This window comes from Sorex araneus, chromosome 4, assembly GCF_027595985.1.
Source record: "Sorex araneus isolate mSorAra2 chromosome 4, mSorAra2.pri, whole genome shotgun sequence".
Classification (NCBI taxonomy): Eukaryota; Metazoa; Chordata; class Mammalia; order Eulipotyphla; family Soricidae; genus Sorex; species Sorex araneus.
In genome coordinates this window covers 197,076,734-197,099,093 of record NC_073305.1, presented here as the reverse complement: position 1 = coordinate 197,099,093, position 22,360 = coordinate 197,076,734, and the positions used below count along the sequence as shown (strand labels likewise).

The 22,360-nt window shown below is 60.7% G+C and overlaps 1 protein-coding gene across 11 annotated transcripts in view; it reads right to left on the bottom strand.

Annotated features, from left to right (window-relative positions):
• Positions 1-22,360, bottom strand: part of CUX1 (cut like homeobox 1) — a 209,315-nt gene that overhangs the window by 93,681 nt on the left and 93,274 nt on the right. For all 11 annotated transcript variants that reach the window (XM_055136481.1, XM_055136482.1, XM_055136485.1 and 8 more), the window contains exon 3: positions 14,124-14,171. In XM_055136481.1, coding sequence (XP_054992456.1) covers positions 14,124-14,171 — 48 coding nt within the window. The remainder of the gene's footprint in view (positions 1-14,123; positions 14,172-22,360) is intronic.

The window sequence follows — 22,360 nt, the reverse complement described above, 5'->3', positions numbered from 1 at the left end:
AAGTCGGCCCGGCCAGAGGCGCGGGCCGCTGGGGCGCGACGCCTTCCGGCTCCCCCTCGCCGGACGCGCTGGCAGAGACAGCAACCCTTTTTGCACCTGAAGACGCAAGATGCAGCACGCAGGAGGACCGTACTGGCTCAGGGAGAGGACACCAAATTACACAGTCCTCTGTCCCTCAAGGATTTAACTCTCATCTCCAATGTTATTAAAGAGGCAAAAGGATGTGGCTTAATTACAGGGCCCCTGGCCCAAGCCAACCAACAATTTGGAAGAGGCCGGGAGAGGCCGGTCCTCGGAACACCACGGGAAGGCCCTGAGGAGGGGACCTGGGGCCGGTGGCAGGAGGGGAGTGACTTTGGGAACCTGGCATTGAGCAAGCAAGCACGAGCCCTCCCAACGCCAAGGAAGTTACTCTGGGAAACGCCTGTCAGGACACGGGCATTCCCCCAGCGGCTGAGACTGTGACTTACGTGCTTGTGAACGTCTCAGAAGCCAGAGCAGGACGATGAACTGTGCAGCACTATTCTCTACTTTTTAAGTCTCCCCCGCCCCCTTCAGTCATTTACGTTCACTGGATGTTGAGAAAAATACCAAAAAGAAAAAGAAACCCTGAGGTCCTGATCTCGCCACCGTCCAAGGGAAGCCGATGCTGGCCTGTAGTTCCTTTCAATGCTTCTTTAGGGGGCTGCGGCGGGGGCGGGGGGGTTTGGGCTACACCCAACAGAGCAGGGGCGGTTGGGGGGGAGATCATTCCAGGTGGTGCTCAGGGAAATACGCAGTGCTGGGGACGGAGCTGGGAACGGCCACCCGCACGGCAAGTGCCTTCACATCGAGACTGACTAGCCCCCCGGCCACACAGTGTTTTTCCCCAGTGACAAAGGATCCTGAAACTTGTAGGAAATGTAGGCAAACTGCAGAGACCAGAGGCCAGCGTGGGACGGGAGGGGTGTGGCAGGCGGGGCCCAGGGATTCTGTGGGCGACAGAATGTCTCCAGTGAACTACGGGGACGGCTGCACACACGGGTTTTACTGACAGTCACTGAGCTGCAGACTTTTGGTTTTTGGGCCACACCCGGCTGTGCTCAGGGCTGACGCCTGGCTCTGCACTCAGCAGTCGCTCCTGGCCGTGTTAGGGGGACCCGAATGCCGGGATTGGGCCAGGGTTGGCTGTGTGCAGGTCAAGTGCCCTCCCCCTGTGCGATCCTGCCGGCTTCATTTCCAGGGGGCTGTCCATCACAGTGTGCAAGTCCTCAATAAAGTCACGCGTGTTTGGGATCCAACCACGTGGTCAGTCACAAACCCTTCTTGGCATCTACCACCAAACCCTGAGCGTCTGTTAGCTCGGCTTCACCCACGCTGGCCCCTGTCCCCGCCCCCTGCCCCACAGGGGCCTCTCTGGCACTTGGGATCTGGCAGTGCCGGCCCGCAGCAGCCCGGGCTGAGGGTAAAGGGCGGAGGGTGCGGCGTAAAGGAAGGACCCACAGCCAGTTGGTGACGGGGACGCGGGGGTGCAGCATGCGCCAGCACAGCAGACTGGGTCCCACGGGGCTGCAGTGTGTCCCCAGAAAGCGAAGTCCTTGTCCCCCAGTGCCGAAGGGACAGGAGGGCAGAGGCTCAGGGACCTCCCCCTGGTCCCCACACAGGAGTGAACGCTGACATGCCGCGTGTGTCCTTACAAGCAGGGACAGGGCACCCGGCTGCAGCAGCAGGCCCGGGTCCAGTGTGACCACAACCCTCACAAGGAACCGGCCCTCACAGGCACTTAACGCAGGCGTCTGGTCTCGGGACAGGCGTCCACGCCACCTGGGTGGGATCTGGCCGTGCCACCGCAGACTCTCGCAGGCCGCAAGGCCCTTCCCCACGGTGACGAGGCCCCCATGGGGCCCCATTCCCACGGAGGGGCCGGAGGGGCCTTCTAAGCAGGTCCAAATGCAGAAGGACCCGCTGGTCCTGGGAACTGAGATGCCTCAAGTGTCACCCCCATGGCTCTGTCACGGGGCTGGGTCCCACTGCGACCACCTCCACCGGCCTCTCTGTGCACTGAAGGTCCACTAGGCGTCACCCCCGCCAGGGTGGGGCAGGCAGAGCAGTGGACACGTGTGTGTGCAGGATGCAGTCCGTCCCCGTCACTCGGGAGGGAGGGAGAGGCGTGGGGTAGTGCCCCGCAGGACGCCAGCAGCCCGGAAGGAAGGGCTGAGGTGGTGCGGTTAGAGCTGGCCCGGCCCGGGTAGAACCTGCTCTGCTCCCCGCAGCCCTGGGCCCGCCCCACGCTCCAGCCACACCCGGCGACTCCCGCTCCCTGAACACAGAGCAATTTGCCCGCTGCCAGCCGGGAAGGCGCCGCTCTGGAATGCTGATCCCGGGCTCAGCTGATCTCTCAGCCTGGCGCCCTCCCTGCAAGCAGGGGACGGTCCCCGCCTCCCGGAGGGCACCGGGCTCAGCAGCGCCTGGTTCCTTGAAAGCCCGCACGAGGCACGTCCCCACCCCCACAGCAGGCAGCACCCGAGGATGGACGCCTCAGCCGTCTGTCAACACCGTCCACGGACAGCACCCTGGGGGGAGGTGCCGGCCGAGCCGAGCCTCCTCCCCCCCTCCCCGAGGGCCCTTCCACCCACTCGCCTGGACCCCACAGCACCCCTCGGAGGCCTGAGCACTTGTGCGATCCCGAATGCCCTGTAGCGAAGGACTCCGTGTGAGAGACGGTCTAAAACCCTGACACCAGGTCTGGAGTGGCAAAGTTCACGGAGACCCCCACGACATCCCTAGGGAGGGGCAGGGCTCAGGGAGTCACTGACCCCCACCCCTCACCTGGCCACCTGCCTGACCAGATGCTCAGTCTTGCTGCCCAAGGCCTGGAGACTAATGGTCCAGGCTGAAGATCCACGCGGCCTCAGGAGGGCCGACAGGGGGCAGTCAGCTGGCTGAGCAGACTGGGCCGACCTGAGGTTGCTCAATCCCCGGCGCCGCCTGAACCCCAAAGCACAGAGCTGGGAGCAGCCCCCGAGCACGGCTGGGGGTGGCCCAACAAGGCATGCACATGTGGGCCCATCACACACACATGCATGCGTGCATAAACACGCATGCACACATACACACAAACACACACATGCACGTGTTACGTGGCTCGGCTGTGGTCTACAGAAAGGACAGTGGGCGCAGGGAAGACCCCCAGCACGAGACCCCAATTGCCAACAGGAGGCAAGAGGCTCCCTCTGGGCAGAGGCTGGGCGGGCTCCTGTCTCAGGGCCTAGTGGGCAGCCAACGAGCCACCAGACCATCTGCCATGGCCGTCACCGAGCAGCAAGCAGCCACGAGCAAAATGGCAGGCAAACCCCGGGTGACCCCTGCAGCTGCACTTCCTGTGCCAGAGAGCTCCGGGGCACGGAGCGCGGGCATGGCCCGGGAGGAAGCACTGTGCGCTCTGCCCCGGGTTCTACCCCTGCTCCCCTGCTCCTCATGGTCCTGGAGCACAGAAAGCCATGACCCGCCGGGACACGGGCATCAGCGGCTGGAGACTCTCGGGGGCGGGGGGAGGGGGTGGTCCACTGAGCATTCCCCAGAGAACAGAGCCTGGGCGGGGAACAGCTGCCAGCAGGGAGGGCAAGTGGGCACCTGCAGGTGACACCGAGCCTCACAGGGCCTGGTCTGTGTGCCCGTGCCTGCACCCCAGCTTGCTGTGCATGGGGGGGGGGTCACTGGTCAGGCAGCAGTGCTGACCTGGTGTCATGTGGGCATCGCCAAGAGTGGTTCCCGAGTGCAGCGTCCCATGAGGACGCTGACAAATGGCTGCCATGCCATGGAAAAGGTTCATGTGTCCCAGCGTCACTGGCATGCATCACCTCGTCCTTGCCATGCACAGGTGCAGGGCAGTGGGGAGGGAGCACAAGAGGTCCGGGTGCCAAGGGTGGCAACAACATGGAGCGTGGGGGCTCTGGCCTGGCCAAAGAATCTCTCCCGCTGTGCCTCGGGACGTGTTGACAAAGAGAACAGGCCTTGGGCACCATTGTGACCTAAGATTATGACCAGGTGGTGCCCGGTACAGTGTGGGGTTGGGGGGCCAGCAGCGCCGTGGACACTGCGAGCTGCACATGCGGGGCACCTAGGGCGCCAAAGCCTGTGGCATAGTTCCACCGGCCGCCACAGGTCCCTCCGTGCCCAGCTGTGCAGACAAGAAAATGGGGCCCCGGGGCTAGAGCGACAGTTCAGCAGGGAGTGCATTGGCCTTGCACGCAACTGACTCTGGTTCCATTCCCGGCACCCTGCATGGTCCCCTCAGCATCGCCAAGAGTGATTCCCGAGTGCAGAGCCACAAGTAACCCCTGAGCGCCGTCGGGTGTGGCCCAAAAAGGAAAAAAAAGAAAATGGGGCCTCCCGTGTCCAGAACCCCACAGAGCCCCCAGTTTTTGAGGTCACAGGAATGTTCTGGAATTAGATCATGGGGATGGCAGAACAAGACCCACTTGATTGTAACTAGAGACAAAGGACAGAAGGTGGACACTGAGAAGCTGCTCCGGCCATGCTCGCCTGCCCGCCACAGTCCCATGCCCGGGGCTCTTGGGGGCCACTCCATCTGAAGGCATCTGAAGGCCATGAGGCCCCCTGAGGCCCCCTCCCTCCCACACAGGGGACTGGTAGGGATAGACAGGGCAGGGCCGGGGGCAGTGTGAGGGGCTCCGATCCCTGCTGGATAGCAACTGGGCAGGAGGCGGGGAGAGGTGGGAGAGCGCGGGGGCAGCGGGAGGCGAGGCGGGGCGCGGGCTCACCCTTCGCAAGGGGCTGAGGCCCAGGGAGGTCGCAGGGCGGGGAGGGCACTTGCTCTGCACATGGTCGATCCGGGTTCGAGCCCCGTCATCCCATAGGGTCTCCTGGGCACCACCAGGGCTGACCCTGAGGGTAGAGCTAGGGGCCAGCCCTGCGTGGGGATGTGGACCCCACACACAAACAAACAAAAAAAAACCAACAGGGCGGTTGGGGCCTTAGCAGCTATGGACATCGGGTTCACGCCCAGTCGCTGCTTCCAAACCTGGGGTTTTCTTAGCCACAGGGGCTGCCCGGCCAGGAAGGAGCCAGGTGGGCCGTCTCGGGGGCTGCGTACGGCCCTGTGCCCAGTCTGTGCCTGGTCAGGGATCTCTCAGCTCCACCCCCCCCACACAGATGCCCCAATCAGCAATGGGTTTGTAGAGGTGAAACCTGGGGGCTGAACCAGAGCTGGGTGGCCATCCCCCCATGCCCCACGGGAAGTGAGCTCCCCTGGCAGCACGGAGGCCCCTCACCCCTTTTCCAGACTCCCATCCGCCTTTCAGGGTCTGCAGAGTGTGGCGGTAGGCAGGCAGGTGGCCAGCTTTCTTGGGCGGGGCTGAGGACGCCGACGCCCCCTCCCTCTCCTGCTGGGCCCTGCGGCTCCGGGTGCTTGGCCAGGGCGTGCTCAGAGGGGACAGGCGAGAGGCAGTGCGTCTGGTCCCGCCTGTGGCCAGGCCCCCTCCTGGGGTCAGCAGAGCAAGTAGCTGACCGAGTCCCAGCCTGTGGGGATGGCCACTTCCTCTACTTGCTCCCGCGGCCAGTGTGTCCCTGTGGTCACTGAAGCCTGAGGACACCAGTGGTGTGGGGAGGATGCGGTGATAAGAGGAAGGAGTCACAGAGGGAGCAGGACAAGGCAGGCAGGGAGCAGAGCCAAGCGTCTGGCTCAGGCTGTGGGGAGCACTCGGCACCCACCTGCCCCAGGAGTCTGGCAGGCGGAGCTGGGAGCTGACAGGAGCAGTGCGTGGGAGCCCAATGGCAGAGGCCAGATGCTCCATCAGCCCAGAGCCGGGCCTGAGTGCTCCCTCCAGCCCAGAGCTGAGCCTGAGTACTCCTTCCAGCCTAGAAATGGGTCAAAATGCTCCCTTCCAGCCCAAAGCTTGAGTGCTCCCTCCAGCCTAAAGCCTGAGTGCTTCTCCCTCTAGCAGCAGAGCAGAGCGTGGGTGCTCCCTATAGCAGAGCCTGAGGGCTCCTCCACCACAGAGCAAGGCCTGAGTACTCCCTCCACCCCAGAGCAGGTCCCGAGTGCTCCCTCCAGCCCAGAGTGCAGCCACAGCTGAAAATTGGCAGGGAAGGAGAAGCGTGGGATCCCACGGCCAAGTGGGTCGTGGTCTGCCACTCACTGTCCCGGGTACCACCCCAGAGCCTGTTCCTGGTCTGCCCTGATCATCTGGTCCCTGGTGTCAGTTTCGTTTTAGGAATTACTGCATTAAACCAATGGAGTTTTAGTGAAACCTAATTAACATCCAGATGGAGTTTTTCCAAGGGAAGGGAGATCTGCAGAAAATAAAATACCCTGATGACTTAAACTCCACGGTATCACCGAGGATCACAGGTTGGAAAATTTATCCTAAAGAACCACCAGCGCCAGTCTATATTCCCAGTGCTACCAGTCCTCATCCAAAGCCCCAGCACCTCCCTTTTGTCGCAACAGGAGACATATCCACAAGTCAGCTGACCATGAAGGTTAAGGTCACTGGGAAAGTCAGGCCTCAAACTGAGGAGCCCAAGCCCAGTGCGACAGTGCTCCTGCCCCTCGAACCACAGCTCTCCTCCACTGCCCAGTCCTCCCAACGAGGCCTCTTCCTGTGGAACTGCTTTTTCCACAAGCTCCCCCGCCTCTCCCCTTTCCTTTTCCCCTCCCCCTCCCTTCCATCCATTTCTCCATCCCACCCATCTGCCCGTCATTCATTCTCTTGCCCACACTCCTATCCACCCGTCCACCCACCCTTCCATCCATCCATCCCCCATCTAATCTGTCCTCTACCTAATTCAGCCCATCTAATCCATCCACCAACCTACCCACCCACCCAAGTTCACTCACCCACCTAATCACCTAATTCATTCATCCACCCACATACCCATCCATCAGTCCCACCTAATCCACCCACCCATCCATCCATCCATCCATCCATCCATCCATCCATCCATCCATCCATCCATCCATCCATCCATCCACCCACCCATTCATCCATTCATCTATCCATCTGCCCACTTGCCCATCTATCCACCCATCCATCCATCCATCCACCCACCCACCCATCCATCCACCCACCCACCCATTCATCCATCCATCTATCCATCTGCCCACTTGCCCATCTATCCATCCATCCATCCATCCATCCATCCATCCATCCATCCATCCATCCATCCATCCATCCATCCACCCACCCACCACCCACCCATCCATCCATCCATCCATCCACCCACCCACCCACCCATCCATCCATCCATCTGCCCACCCGCCTCACCCAGCCATCCAGGCCCTACTCCATGCCAATCACTGTTCTACCTAGAACCACAGACCGTGGTCAACAGTCCAGGCGGGTGCATACAGTGTCTGTGCCAGCTGCCACTCCCCATGCAGGTCTAGTTCAGGGTTAGGCTGGCCCTGAGCAGAGCTTCAGCAGAACACATCCTGGCCGGCAGGAGAACGTGGAGCTCCTAGTCCCCGAAGCTCACGGTCTGGGACGGGAGGCCGACACGAACAACACCTGGGCCTAACAGGAGCGGAGCCCTGGGGAGCACGGCAGGCGGAGCCATCTGCTCTGGTGGCCGTCCCAGCACTCGTTCCAGGACAGAGAGCCAAGGTGAGACCAGGGCTCCTGCGCCCTCCACACACGCAGGCTCTGAGCCAGCCCTGCCCGCCCCGTCCCCCGACTCCTGCTCTCAGAGGGCTCTGCGGCTCCTTCTCCAGTTCGCTGGGCTCATTTCAACTCAACAGCCACTGTGTGGGGAAACCGGGGGCCCCCCTTCCCTCCCGAGGTTCAGCAGCCTCCCCGGGGGGCCCATGGTCAGCGGTGCCTGTGTGGGTCCCCTGGAAACCCAAGGCAAGTGAAAGTACCGGGTGGGAGGGGAACCCATGGCCACTATCCCAGAACTCTGCTGACGGTTACCAAGAGGATGTGAAAAATAATTATCTACTGAAAATATTAGATTTGCTCTGGATTGTTCATTACATACAATGGCTTAATAGGACTTTTATTGAATAGCTGCAGAGCTCTGGGCCGAAATCAATTTGCCGTGCGCCCGGAATTCTGATGTGTGCTGTTGACTTCTACAACACGGAGCAATTTGTAATCGCTTTGGCTCGCTGTTGCTTGCAAAGCTCCGGCTACATCACAAGCATTTATTTCTGACCACAAAATTACATTTATTCAACGGGAAGCAGCTCTGGGTCTTTAAGAGGTTAACTTCTGGAGTGCTTGGCCGCGCTCCAGCCGGGGAGGCGTGCGTGCGGGCGGGCGGGCGGGAGCGGTGGCACGCGGTGGCGGCAGCGCCGGGCGGTGATGGATAGACTGCTGAGCGTGGCCCGTCCACGGCACCGCGCTCCTGCCTCCATAGATCAGGGGCCGCGCCTCAACATATCTGACTGAAATTGAATTTGGCTTCTCCCTCAACCGTTCATTTCCTATGTTATGCAAGGTTAGATCCTTTTCTGCATGAGCAGGACCAAACCAGCTGCAGCTCGGGAGGAGCAAATGTGCTTCCAATTAGGGAGCTGGCCGGGACGGGAACCACAGGCCTGCTGCACCCCCGATTGAGCCATCACTGGAGCGCACCCCGGGGACACGGTGCGCCTGGGCTGGCGGCTTTCCTGGGAGGCGGTTCCAACGCCTGGACTCCGGCACCCCCGGTCAGGAAAGGCCGAGCCTAGGGTGGCCAGGGCTGGGGGGCAGGGGGCAGGAGGAGTGGAAGCAGGGGCGGGGGGTCTTCATCGCCAGTGCTCCTGAACTGGCTCCGCTTTTCCCGGGAAGGGACCTGGCTTGCTGGCTAAGTTCTGGGGGGCAGGAAGAAGGCAAGCAGGAGGGGCTTGGGCCTGAGCGAAGGGTTCAGCCCCCCACGAGGGGCAGGTTTCAAACAGGCCCAGTGTGAGGAAGGGAACAGAGCGCACACAGCTGACTCGTCCTGAAGCATGGGAAAGGATTTTCTGCAGCCGAGCAGGAGCCCAGGTTAGAGTCACGGAGGCTGGGACGTTAGGAAACGTTCCGAGGGGGGACACAGCGGGCAGGACGCGGGCAGTCACGGCAGCCTGGCCGAGGTCACTGTGAACCTACTCCAGGGGTCCACTCCTAGAGTGACGGACTGGGGCCATGGAGAAAGGCCAGCAGGGAAGGCGTCCGCCCCGCACACAGCAGACCCGGGCTGGCTCCCCGGCATCCTGCAGGATCACACCGCTAGTGAGCCCTGAGCACCGCTGGTGTGTCCCCACCCCCGCCCCCAAATAAAATAAAGTGACGGAGTCTGGGTGCTGTCCCCCAGGCGGCCAGCCTTGGTTTGGGGTGGGAGGAAGCACTTCCGGGGACATGGGTGATTCTCACACTGCCAGTGGGGCCGCCTGAGACCAGCTTTGGGAAGCATGTTTTGAACCAATCTGTTCAATGGGTACAGGGACAGGCAAGCACGTGCACGTGGAGACCAAGGGCTTCTGGAAGGGGCACTGGGATGGGCAGGAGCATCTATGAACTCTCGGGGCCGCTGGCAAACACCCTCTTTGGTTCTGCTGGTGACAACCAATCCCACGGAGGCACTTGGGGCTTCTTCGGCCATGGGGATGTCAGGGATGTGGGGGAAGGCAGGTGGCCCCAGACCATATGGGGTGAGTGCATCGGCTGTGGGGCACGGAGGGGCGCCCCCCTTTGACCTCACCTCAGCTCGGGGCCTGTCCGAGCTGTGCTGGCTCTTATGCTGGTCACGTTCTGGGGGAGGCTGGCAGGGACGGCCATCCCTGCCTCATTCACCAATGTCCCATCTTCTCCCAACACCTTCACAGAGAACGCGACCCAGGGGCCCGGTTCCCACGCCCCTTCCCGCAGCTGCGGGTGACTTCCGGGGACCTGATCATTTCTCCCGGGTTACTCCAAGGGCTGGTGATGCAGGGGATGCGATGACTCTGCCTTATCGATTTTGCACTTAACAGCCTTGTTAAGTAATTGAGGCTCATTTGAAAAATGACAGTTTTGTTCCCTCCGTTACGATATTAGATTTTCTTCCGGTCGTGCAAGCGAGGCCTCCGCAGACCATCGAGAGGAGCGGGGCCAGCGCCCCTCCTCCGGCCTCCTGGTTTGCTTTTCTGGCCAAGAAAGAGTGTTCTGCTGAAGAGTATTCCTGGGATAGGCGGAGCTTGAGAGATTCAATTCACTAATGGGTTATAAAGACTTAATTTCATTTTACTGTACTGGTCTTCTGGGGCTTGGGTATCAAGGTTACGTGAGAGTCTTATAAAGTGAGTTAGAGTTCTTATTCTGGCTTTCTGCAGGAGTGTGCACACGACAGTGACGTCTGCTCGGGATGCCGAGATCTTGCGCAGATGTTTCTGGAGAGTCACACGGGCTTCCCACTTCCCCATTTGCCAACTTTGTCTAAGTTTAAGGGTCTTCTGGTGTTAAGATCGATTCTGTTACTCCCACATGCAAAGTAACCCCCCCTTTAATCCCTAACCTGCCCCGCCCCCCAATGGGAAGGTGGTTTCTCAGGTACAGGAGTCTTTTAAAAAGAACAGACTCTGGGGGGCTCTCTTGAATCTCGACGGCTTTCTTTTTCATTAATTTCATTCTTGAATGTTTTAATAATACCGACTAACCCTATTTCTTGCTTCCTTTTTCCTATTATCTTTGACCTTATTCTGTTGTGCTTTTTGTTTTAGGGTGACACCTGGCATTGCTCAGGGGTTACTCCTGGCTCTGCACTCAGGAATCACTCCTAGCGATGTTTGGGGGACCCCATGGGATGGCGGGAGTCGAACCCAGGTTGGCCATGTGCAAGGCAAGCGCCCTCCCCACTGCGGCCCTTGTGCTTTGTAACTGGAACTCTACGCCGAGCTCAGGAACATCCAGGGTTTGGCTTTCCCCGAGGACAGCTGGTCTGAGCATCCAGCTCCCTGAGACCACGAGGAGTTGGGCCAAGGCCAGCCCCTTAGCCTCAGCTGTCCACGCCAAATGACCCGACCACGTGGGCTCCCTGCTGTTGGACTCGTGAGACACACATTTAGGTGGCACTTTAGTAAGCAGACAGGCCCGGCTCAGGGCAAGGACCACGAGGCCCGTGCCAGGCTTTATGTGGGACGCTCAGAGTGACAGTTTCCCACTATGCAAACTCAGGAAACAGCTACTTGCCAGTTTCTGCTCAAGACTTTTCCAGAGAGATCTCCCGGGGTCCCCTTCACCTCTTGAACAGCATCACATCGCAAAGGAGAGACGGGGAATGAGCTGCCAGCCGGCTCGGCGGCCGGGCCAGGTGGAGGGAAGCAGTGGCCGGAAGGCCTCCCTGAGGACGGTGGTTCTCAGGCCTGAGACCAAGGGGCACCCGTGGCGGAAGTCCTGGGGGGCGGGGTCTCACAAAAGGGCAGGGCACTGCCCCGGAGGGGACGGGCAGGAGAGAGGGACTCCCAGGTTGCCCTTTCCAGGTAAGATCCGCTACACCCGTCTTAATTTCCAGCCATACACTTAAAAGGGGTAAACCTCAACCTGGAGTGCCAGCACAGCGGGGAGGGAGCTTGCCTTGCACGTGGCTGCCCTTGGTCCCTGGCCCCTCACATGGTCCCTGAGCCCAGCCAGGAGTGGTCCCTGATGCTGATGATGGGACTGAAGGGACTGGTGCTGGGGAATTTTATACCTGAAACTTGATTATGAAGAACTCTGTAAATCAAGCTTAAGTGAAGGAGCACAAATCTGGGGCGGGTAGCTCAGAGAGTTGGGGACTGGTTTTGCACGGGGAATCCCAGAATCTATCTCTGCCACCACATGGTCCCCTGAGCACCACAGGGATGATCGCAGAATAACAAAGACCCAAGGAGGGCCAGAGCTTAGCAGCAGAGCACTTGGGGGCAGGCGTGAGGGCCTGGGTTGGACCCCCGGCACCACGCGGCTCGCCCCCTCCCCCCAGGCACTGCCGGCTGGGAAACATAAAACGAATTCCCAAGTAACGCCCCTAAGAAATGCGATTCTTCTCTGTCCTCTGGCGGGGAGAAACAATGACCCCGACAAAACGAAGGAATGACAATGTCCCTGGCTGCTATGGAGGCGGAAGTAGCAGCCGTCTAAGATGGGGTGCCCCTGCAGCCCCGCTGCTGCCCCTCAGACCTCCACACTCACCAAGCACCCCAGGCTGTATTCCCGAAGACTCTGAATCAGTTACCTTAGGGCTCACCCCATTGTCCACATGGGGTCACGGCTGGGCTCAGGACATATTAAATCTGAAATGCCTCCGAGGTGCAGGGCTCCCGCCTCTCCTGCTTTAAAGGCTGAGACAGAAATACTGCCGGAGTGCCAAGGGTTCGTATTTGCCAAGCCTCTGTCGAGCTGCCCTGCTCGCACAAGGCCCCTCGCGCCCTCTGGAGGGCGACCCTCACAGCAGGGACGCGGCGAGCGGGCAGCGGTGGGCAGGAGGGCACTCCTGGGCTCTAAGAAGCCACACTCTCGGGCAGAGGCTGCTCCTCACGCCCTCACGTCTGCGGGATACAGCTGTACCTGTCAGACGTCTGCGCCCACTGTCGCCCACGGGGCCGGGGTGCCCACTGGGGTCTGTGAAGGTGTGCCCGGCTGCGGGGAGCCCAGGCCCAGCGCACCCGCAGGCTCCCGGGGCTCTCAGGGCCTGTGGGACACGCTCGTCCTTCCGGAACTCTCACTCGCGCCTGCTCCTAGCCTTGGCCCAGGCATCCTCTCAGCCCCCAACCTTCGCCTGCTGACCTGCTGGGGCCCCTTCCCGCCTTGCACCTCCCAGCAGCCACCGAGGCTCAAGTGTGGCCTCGGGATCTTCGCCCCTGAACCGAGCGGTGGGTCACAGCTCCTGGGCCTAAATGGGCAATGGGGCTGCTGCCCAGCCCGCCTCCACCCTCTCTGGGTGGCCCCGAGTGGCCAAGGGTCAGCCCGACAGCATCTGGGAGAGCACTTCTGGGCAGCCACCACAGCAATCAAGGCCTTTCCCTGCCTCCCCTCAGGTCCTGGACTCTCACGGTACTGCCCCAAGTGTTACGTTCTTACACTCTCAATTCTGACCTCACGGGGCCAAGTTCTCAACACACTTGGACCATCTGAATGCAAACCCTTCTTAATGTGAAGAAACACACACTTCCTGGCCCTGCAGCCTTTTCTTAGTCTCCCCCCTCCAGAGGGAAGGCTGATCTGTACATTCCGACAGTATACAGCCGTGTAGGATTCTGGAAAGACCAACACAGTTTTTGTTTTTAAAAGGGCACATCTGGCGTTGCTGGGGATCAAACTCAGCGTCTCAAATATTAGGTTGGGCACTGCTATTGGAGCACCCCCCAGCCGCAATCTCTTTTGATTTTTGGGTCATGCCTGGCTGTGCTCAGGGCTTAATCCTGGCTCAGGGATCACTCCTGGCAGGGATCGGGGGGGACCATATGAGGTGTTGGGGTCTGAACCTGGGTCAGTGACATGCAAGACCAGCGCCCTCCCGCTGTACTATCACTCTGGTCCCACAGGACATCAAAGTTACTTTAGCTGGAGACACCAGATACAGTGACCCGCAAAGCTGCTCCACGGGAAGGAGGGGAGAACAGAGCAGGGCCGGGGGGTGGGGGCCACGGCTGCCCGCGGGTGAGGGCTCAGAGCTGGCACCCGAGGACAGAGCCCTGCTACTCGCCGCCCCCTGCTTCCATGCGCCAGGTAACTGGGGAGCTGCCAGCAGCAGGAGCATTCCTGGGGTGCTGCAGCTTCTGGGGGAGCCTCGAGCAGCTGCTGCCGCAGTGTGGGTAAGCATAGCTTCCTCCTCCCTTGGAAGGGAGCGTGTCCCCCATTCTAGAAGGTTCCAACTCTCGGCAAGGGGCTGAGTGGGCCTCGAGGCCCACCCGCACTCCTGCTACGGGGCTCAGAGGACAGGCTCCAGGGCCACCAGCTTGCTGGTGCCGCTTCTCCAGAAAGACCCACAAGGAAGGCTGCTCTCGGCGGAGCCCCGGCAGCCCGAGGCCTGGGGCCCCTGGGGGCTGTGGTCTGGGCAGCTGCAGCCACACCGGGGCATTCGGGGGACTCCAAGCGGGTGAGCACTGTCCCTCCATGGTTCGGATCCCGTGGAGGATGGGGCAGCTGGCTGCACTTCAGACCGGAAGCAAGCCTGCGGGACGCGGAAGGAAGGGAAACGCTTACCTCCCCTTGGAAGCTCTTCAGCAGCGGGGCTACCTGCTTGCGTAAATCCTGGAGCGAGGGGGAGGGTCAGGAAACAGCCATCCGGGAAGAGAGAAGAGAGAGAAACATTCGTTAGGGCCTCCAGGGAGGGCTCGGGGCTCTGGGCAGGCCCTGGGTGTTGCCCTACCCCCCAGTAACGGGCACCAAAGCTTCCCCCGCCCTGACAAGCACCAGAGCACTCGGGAATGGCTGCCCCGGGTCCCACCTGTCTGCATCTGGGGCAGAGTCGGGCCACTGCCCAGCCTGTGCTCCGGCTGCCCCCGGCGCAGAGACAGCATGAGGCGCACCTGGAGAGCCCACCGGGCCCACCGGGCCCGGCTACCAGGCCCGTCCCCTGACAGGGAACGCCCCGGCACCAACACTGCCTGTGTGCCCTGCGCGGGCATCTTTCATGAGGAAATGGCAACTGCCATGCCTGACACGGGAGCACAAACGTCGAGGTGCTAAGAGACGAGATCTTAACTGTGCCAACACGGAACAGGAGCTGAGAACTCTGGGAGAGGTGATGGCGCCGACGGTGCTGCTGGGACAACTGCGTCACCATCGCCACCGTCGCCACCGTGCCACACACACCTCCCGGCAACCCGGTCCACATACGCGCTGACTGGGAAAGTGCTTCTGAACCCCTGGAAAGGACTCGGCCAGGGCGATTCGGCTCTGCGGGGAATTGGGGCCTGGGGGGGTCTGCCACGGACCAGACCAGACCCAGCAAGTTGAGGCCCAGGCCCTGCGCTGGTGGGCACTGCACGGCCGACAGGCGGGGTCGGAACAGACGCGCACCCACCATTCCTGGCCCTCAAGGTCAAGAACCCAGGCTGGGGAGAGGCGTGGGGAGGGGCCAGCAACACTGATGTGGCTCACACAGGGTTTTTCTTTCTTTTTTTGAGGGCTGGTGGTGCTTGGGGCCACACCCGGTGGTGCTCAGGGCTGACTCCCGGCTCTGCGTGCAGCGATCCCTCCTAGCGGAGCGATGGGGTGATGGGGAGGGGAGCCGGGTTAGCCAGGTGGCTCCGTGACAGGTGGGGTCCTGCTAGAACTGGGGCTGGGTGTGTGCGCTCCCTCCACACCGAGACCATGACCGCAGCTCCCTCTCTGCGGCCAGCCTGAAGGACAGGCAGTGAGGGCTCCGCTTGGGCCAGCCTCGGCCCCACGGATCTCAAACTCCAGGTTCTGCAGGGCTGTCCGGGCGCTGGCTGTCACGGGAGCTCCTGGGCCCACGGCCCTGAGCGCCACGCCGGGCCCCGGAGTGGGCTCCTGCCTTCATGGGGCAGAGCAGAGCCTCGCCGAGAGCACCAGAGCAGAACAGGACCTGGATCACTAGAGAAACCCCACACCCGCTGTGCCCAAGGCATCAGCACAAATGACAGCACCAGCTCCTGGCCTTTCTGGCTCACGGGCTCGGGCCCGCCTGGGAGAGGCCGGAGTGGGGAGCTCACCCGGCCAGGCAGCCAGGGGACAGCCCTGGAAACGTCTCTCCACGAGGAGGTGCCCCGCCCCCGCCAGCCGGACCTCGGGCCAACACCCACCCTTCATCTCCAAACACAGAGCTTGGAAAACGCTTTCGGGCAGACTCGCAGCCCAGCGCACTATTGGGCAAAGCGCCGACCTCACAGCTCTGATGGGGAGAAAGTGCTCCAAGCGGATCCTGTGACACCGACATTAGCTGACTCAGAAGACGGCAAGTGCGTCAGAGCAGGGGGTCAGGACCGATAAGCGAGGCGCAGGCAGCAGGGGTGGGAATCCCAACCTCGGGCCTGGCCACGGCACCCTCTGCCCACTGACAGGGCAGTCCCCGCTGCCAGGTAAGACAGACCCGCCGATCCCCGATGACATGGTCACTGGGACCAGGGCACAGGGGAAGCATTTCCTTTCACACAAGCGAACTGCAAGAGAATTTTTTCTTTTGGGCAGGTGGGGAGTGGGGGGCTGGGCCACACCTGGTGATGCTCAGGGCTCATTCCTGGCTCTGCACTCAGAGATCACTCCTGGCTGAACCATATGGGACGCAGGGAATCAAACCTGATGTTCAAGGCAAGACTGTATCACTGTCATCTCATTGCTCATCGATTTGCTCAAGTGGGCACCAGTAACGTCTCCATTGTGAGACTTGTTGTTACTGTTTTTAGCATATCGAATACGCCGGGTAGCTTGCCAGGCTCTCCGAGAGGGGCAGAGGAATCGAACCCGGGTTGGTCGTGTGCAAGGCAAATGCCCTACCCGCTGTGCTATCACTCCAGCCCGGAAGTATCAAGACATAAATAAAAAATTAAAGTGAAAAATTGAACAAAACTGCTGCTTTCCTAAAAGTAATGGCAAACTGATGATTTCTTTCTGGCTCAAGAGAAAGGAATGACCCTTCCACACTGGTCCAAGGACCTGCCGATTTCCTCCAGCATCCCCTGGGCCGTAGGAACCGTCAAACAGGGCCTTGCCTCCTAGCCGGCCCGAGAGACCTGCTCTCTCTCTCTCTCCCAGACGCACTGCCTCGGCTGTCTGTCTTGGGTCAGGTCCTGGTGGCCTCCCAGAGATGCGCTGGACCAGGTGGGAAGCTTCAGAGCACGGCAGACAGTCCCTGTGCGCTCGTGTTTCTGGGGAAGAGCTTCCCCCACCCTTAAGTTCTGGTTTTGGGGTGGCCAGCTGTCCTCAAGCTGACCCCTGAGGAGGAACAGCTCGGCTCAGTGACCAACTCCTGGTGGTGCCGGGCACCGAACTTGACTGCATGCAAGCCAAGTGCTCCCTGCACAATCCTGTACGATCGCTCTGGCCCTGTTCTGGGTGTTTGGGTTCCATCTGGTTGCACTCGTGGATCAAGGGCTGCCCTGGACAGTTCTCGGGGGACCACCTGCACTGGTCATGTACCCTGCGTGCAAAGTACGAACTCAGCCCGAGCCGTCTCAGGCCCTAAGCCTGCTTGCTCTGTGCCGGGACCCTGACCCTTCTCGTCCATCTCATCCTCTGCAGCTGGCCACTCGCCGTGGAAGGGGCACCAGCCCCTATGGGCACCCTGACAGGCAGGCACGCATGCCTCCAGTCTTTGTGACAGAGCAGGGTGGGTTTAAATGGCCTCTAAAACCAAAGTGTTAAATAAAAATACCTTTCTCTACCACAGCAGACAGGAGTATGTCCTGCAATTTCTCAAAGACTTTAGTTCACAGATTTGAGAAAATTCCATTAGCTTTAATTATTTATCAGCAGTCAATTTAGATTACTCTTCTTGACCTATTTTTATCATGGGTAGGCCACCCAGCAACGGAATAAATGAATAGTCCTTTTCTACCACGGTTGATTTTCTGAAATAACAGAAATCTAGTTTAAAGGAGGAATGAAACCCCAAACATGTAATTACCACAATACATAACCCGCCACGCCGCCTTTGTAGCTGGATAAAACGCACATCCTTGTGAGTTTTTTTGGTTATTAAATAAGATTATCTTGAAAGGGATAAACTCACTCATGCTATAATTTCTTCCCATTTACATTTCTGTGCTCCATTTACAACATGTTCTGTATCTTGGCAGAAAGTCCCCGATGCTGATGGCTGCGCCCGCAGCTCCTGCCCCCAGAGCGCGGGGCCGGGGGTGGGGGGGTGGCAGGCGGGTGCATGGCTGGGGCAGTGGGGCCTGGCTCGGGCACCCCAGGCAGAGGAGGGCGATCCCAGGAGCCGGGGGCCGGGGCGGAGCCCCCCAAGTCCTCCAGAAGAGTGAGGCGGGGACCTGGGGGCTGACGCCAAGTGGCAGGCTGGCTGTGTGGCGATGACCGTCTATGAACAAAGGTGACGGCGGCGGAGAGGCGGAGGAACAGGGCAGACTTGGGTCCCGGCAGTGGTGGGGGTCCTCAGAGCATCTGGAGCCCCCAGTTCCCCACGAGGCCGGCGCGACTCGCCCCTTAGACGCGGAGTGTGCCATGCTGGCAGACGTGTGGCCTTTGGGTTTTGTTGGGGTGGGCAGGGCACCGTGGGCCCTGGGAAGCACGATGACCTTATATAAATGTAGGGCGCGGACACTTGGCAGGTTGTGACTTGGGCGGCAGAGACTCAGCCGGCCGCCCTCACGTCAGGGGATGGAGATCCCTGGGTGCCAGGGCTCGTCTAGGGGGCAGGGCCTGGGTGGGTGTGTCCAAGCTGCTTCCTCAGCAGACGCACCCCCTGCAGCTGACCTTCTCCTTCTTCTCTCCTTCTGTGTGTGTGGGGAGGGCCCAGACCTCGCGATACTCAGGGGCAACTCCTGGCTCTGTGCTCAGGAATCCATTCCAGCGGGGTTCAGGGAACCGTGTGGGTGCTGGGGATGGAACCCAGGTGGGCTGTGTGCAAGGCAAGTGCCCGCCCTGTGATACTATGACTCCGGCCTCTGCACTCGCCTTTTACTTGCTCGGAAGAGGCTGTGGCTGGATCTACACAGCAACACACCCAGAATGTATCCGAGGGGGGAGGTGTGGATTAGAAGCGCATCTCATGGGAGGACCGAGGCTTCTGGGTACAGACTGGCCGCAGAGTGAGGGGGCTCCCACGCCCCACCTTCATCCCGGAAGCTTGGGGAACTCAGTGAAGATTCGGGGACGAAATGGACAGCTACTGTTCCTAGGCACGTCCCGACTGATGCATCGGGGAACTTCAGCCCAAGGGCTACCTGGGACCCGTGCCCCGAGGCCCTCTGCAGGGCAGCAAGTAGCACCCCACTTTTGCCACACCCTCACCCTCTTCCCTCATAACTTACTCCCAAGCCGGGCCTGGCTAACATCTGGACAAACGGGCGACCTGCAGAACCAGTGGCCCCACCCCCAGCTGTTCTCCGCACAGAGGAGCCGAGAGGCGGGCGGGATTCTCCAGGAGCCAGCGCAGCTCGTGTTGGGAGGGAGCAAACTCAGAGCAGCCTGCAGACAGCCAGGCTGGCGGGGGGCGGTGAGCGAAGCTCAGGACGCAAGCGGGGCAACAACAGCCACGGGGCCAGCCACGCTGGAACTCGGCAGACAGGGCTTGACCACGCTGGGGGCGGGGGAGGGGGACAGCCCTGGGACCAGGGTCCGGCACCAGTTAGGGTTCCCATGATCAAAGTGCCAGCCCCGAGAGGACATTCTGGACAGAGAGCGCACAAGGAGGAAGCACACGGCGCCAGGAGCACAACGAGATGGACAGCTCAGGACGGCAGGGAGGGGGGAGGGGGCCCTGGTCCCGACCCGGAGAGGGAGCGGGGCTGGGCTGGGGTTCAGGAGGAAGCAGAATCTAAGCTACCGTGGGAGCTCTGGAAAGCCCAGCGCTGGGTGCAAAACACACTGGGCGCTGGGAAGCCCTGAGCACCTGAAGTGCTCAAGGGCAGAGGATGTGCACGCCACAAAGGGTCCGAGTAGGGGGCTGGGGCGACAGTGCAGTGGGGAGAGGGGGTAGTTTGCCTTGCAGGCTGCTGACCCAGGTTAGGTCCCCGGCACCCCATAGGTCTCCCAAGCCTCCCAGGAGTGATCCCTGAGCACTGCTAGGGTAGCTCCAAAACAGAATTTTAGTAAGGGAAGAGCAAAGGCCCAGAGGCAGCAGAAACAGAGAGCTTGTGTCTAGGAGGACGAGGGGACGGGGACACGCCGGGGCAGGGTGTGGCGCTGGAATGTCCGAGACCCTCCTAAGAACAGCGTGTAAACCACAGTGCCTAAAATAAAACTCGGGGAAAGGGCAGATGGGCGGCCACTGGCTCAGGGCGCATGTCCGTGTTTCCCGTCATTTTCCATCCTTCGGCACCGGGGACGTCTCCGCAAGCTAAGGGACGGGATCTGGGGGGACACCTTCTCCGGGTGGACGACCCACTGGGCTCGCACCCTACCGGATGGGACCTCCAGACACGGGAACTGTCAGGGAGTGGGCACGAGGACCAGCCAGTGGACGGGACGAGCAGCCCCAGCGCCCTCCACCCCACCCGCGCACAGCCCCAGCGAGCCCCCGCAGGCTGCTCTCCACGGAAACCCCCAGGGGCAGCAGGAGCCGGCGGGAAACCTCGCAGCCCGTCACACGGCTTACTGCAAACCCATGCCAGGCGCGGGCAAGGACGAGACAGGCTGGGCGGCCCGGTGCTGGGGGCCAGGGGAAATCACCGCAACCTGCTCCTGCCTGCACAGACCCACATTTATGCAGCGAAGCTCGGAGCCCCCGAGCCAGGCACACACCGGGGAGGGCTCAGGCGACGCTCAGACGCAGGGAGCGGGCCCTGCGGCCCAGGCCGGCAGCTCGGCACACTCGTCCCTTCTGCGTCCTCTCTCCGTGCTCCCCGGGGAAGGCCTCCCTTCGTCACGCGTGGGTACGAGCGTCCCTAAGGTTAGGCAGCACGGGAAAGGGGGCACCTTGGTCTCACGGAACAGCGAGCACGTGCTGTTCATTAACAGAGCAGCTCAGGGGACAATCACGGCCGAGCAACAGCAACGTCTACTGCCTACCAGTGTCCACCGTCATCAGCTTTCTCAGCTCCTCCCAGGCACCACCACACAGGGGTGACACCCTGGTCACCAGCGTCCAGCCCGGCAGTATAAAGGGCCTGGTGACCCCCATTACAAAGCCCCAAAGGGCGCCGGGACCCGGGCTCCGGGACAAGATCGAAAGGCTTCTTCACACTCTTTTTTTAATGTTAGAGAAGCAGAAATTAAGGTATTTCTTGATTTGAGGGCTTGGGAGCACCCTGGTGGTGCTCAGGGGTCACTCCTCACTCCGGTGAGGCCCAGGGGACCGTCTGGGGTGCTGGGAATGGGGCCTGGGCTGGCCGTGTGAAGGCCAGCGCCCTCCCCACTGTGCTCTCTGTCCAGAGCGCCATTTTCAGTGGGAGGAGTCCCACATCCAGCCCGGGCCAGCCTGGGGCCCAGACACGACTGCGGACCACACGGCTGCTGCATGGAGCATTTGTGGGTGGCCTGGGGCAACCAAGGGGCTTTGAAATACTCTCGGAAATCCCTCGAGCCCTCCTCCTTGGCCTGCTACTGACTGTTGGCTTTTCCACGCGCGCCGGATGCTCTCGTGAAGACTCAGCATGGTGCTTGGCTGCCCAGTCCATCCAGGAGAGACAGTGAACAGACAGTGGACAGCTCCCTAGCCCCTGGCCAAGCGGCCCTGTGGGACGACGGGAGAGAAGCCCATAAATGCCGAGGGCTCTCGCAGGCTCGCCTCTCGAGGCCATATATGGCCACTGCTCATCTCTCTCGCCAATCCTCTCCTCTCCACACACCCTACCTGCCGGCTGATCTGAAAGCTGCCTCCCATCTCCTACTCCCCTTTCTCCCTCCCTTCCTTCCCCCCTCCTCCCTCTCTCCCTCTCTCTCTCACACACACACACACACACACACGCATCCCAGCGAGGGATGTACTGACATCACAGAGGCAGGGGCCTGATTTTCCTGGGCTAAGGACAGAATGCTTACACCCTGCTTCTTACAGTCTAGCTTCGGCTCAGCTGAGCAGGAAGTTCCACCGAAACGGGTTCTCACTCCCAAGGAATCATTTTATTTCTCCCTCTTTTTTCCCCCTTTAGTTTTGGGCCACACCCAGGAATGCTCAGGGCACACTCCTAGCTCTGCACTCAGAAATCAGCCCTGGTGGGGTTCATGGGGCTGTACGGGATACTGGGGATTAAATCCGGCTTGGCTGTATGCAAGGCCAGCGCCTTTCTGACTGTGCTATCTCTCTGACCCGAGGAATCTTATTTTCTTAGCTCATATTCAGGAATCAGCTGACAACTGTGGTCAGGACTGATGCTTTACTGGCCAGAGATAAAGAGATAAACATCAAAAACAGATATAAGCTTCTAAAAGCCAATCAAAGGCAAATTTCAGGACGGGCTATGGATAGTTTTTGAGTTTCTAGAAAAACTGCCTGCATTTCCTCCCTCCCTGGATGGAGAACGGAGCTCCCAGATGGAGGGGCCCAGGGCAGCCCTACAGCCACGACACCGTGGGGACAGAGACAGGGAGACACAGGACACTCTGGGTTTCAGTGGGGGCTGGGCACTGGGGTACTGGGGACGAGGAGTGGGTAGAGCTGAGTTGAGGGCACACTCAGGAGTTGGGGTTCCGTTCCAGGGGACCTGGGGTACAGGACACCAACAGTACAGCTTCTGCTCAGTCCGCCACTGCACACGCCCGCCCAGTTTCAGACATGACCTTCAGGGGCTGCAGGAGAGCAAAGACCACTCAGGACACGGAAACCCAAGGGAGAAAGTGCCTGCCCACGGGTGCCC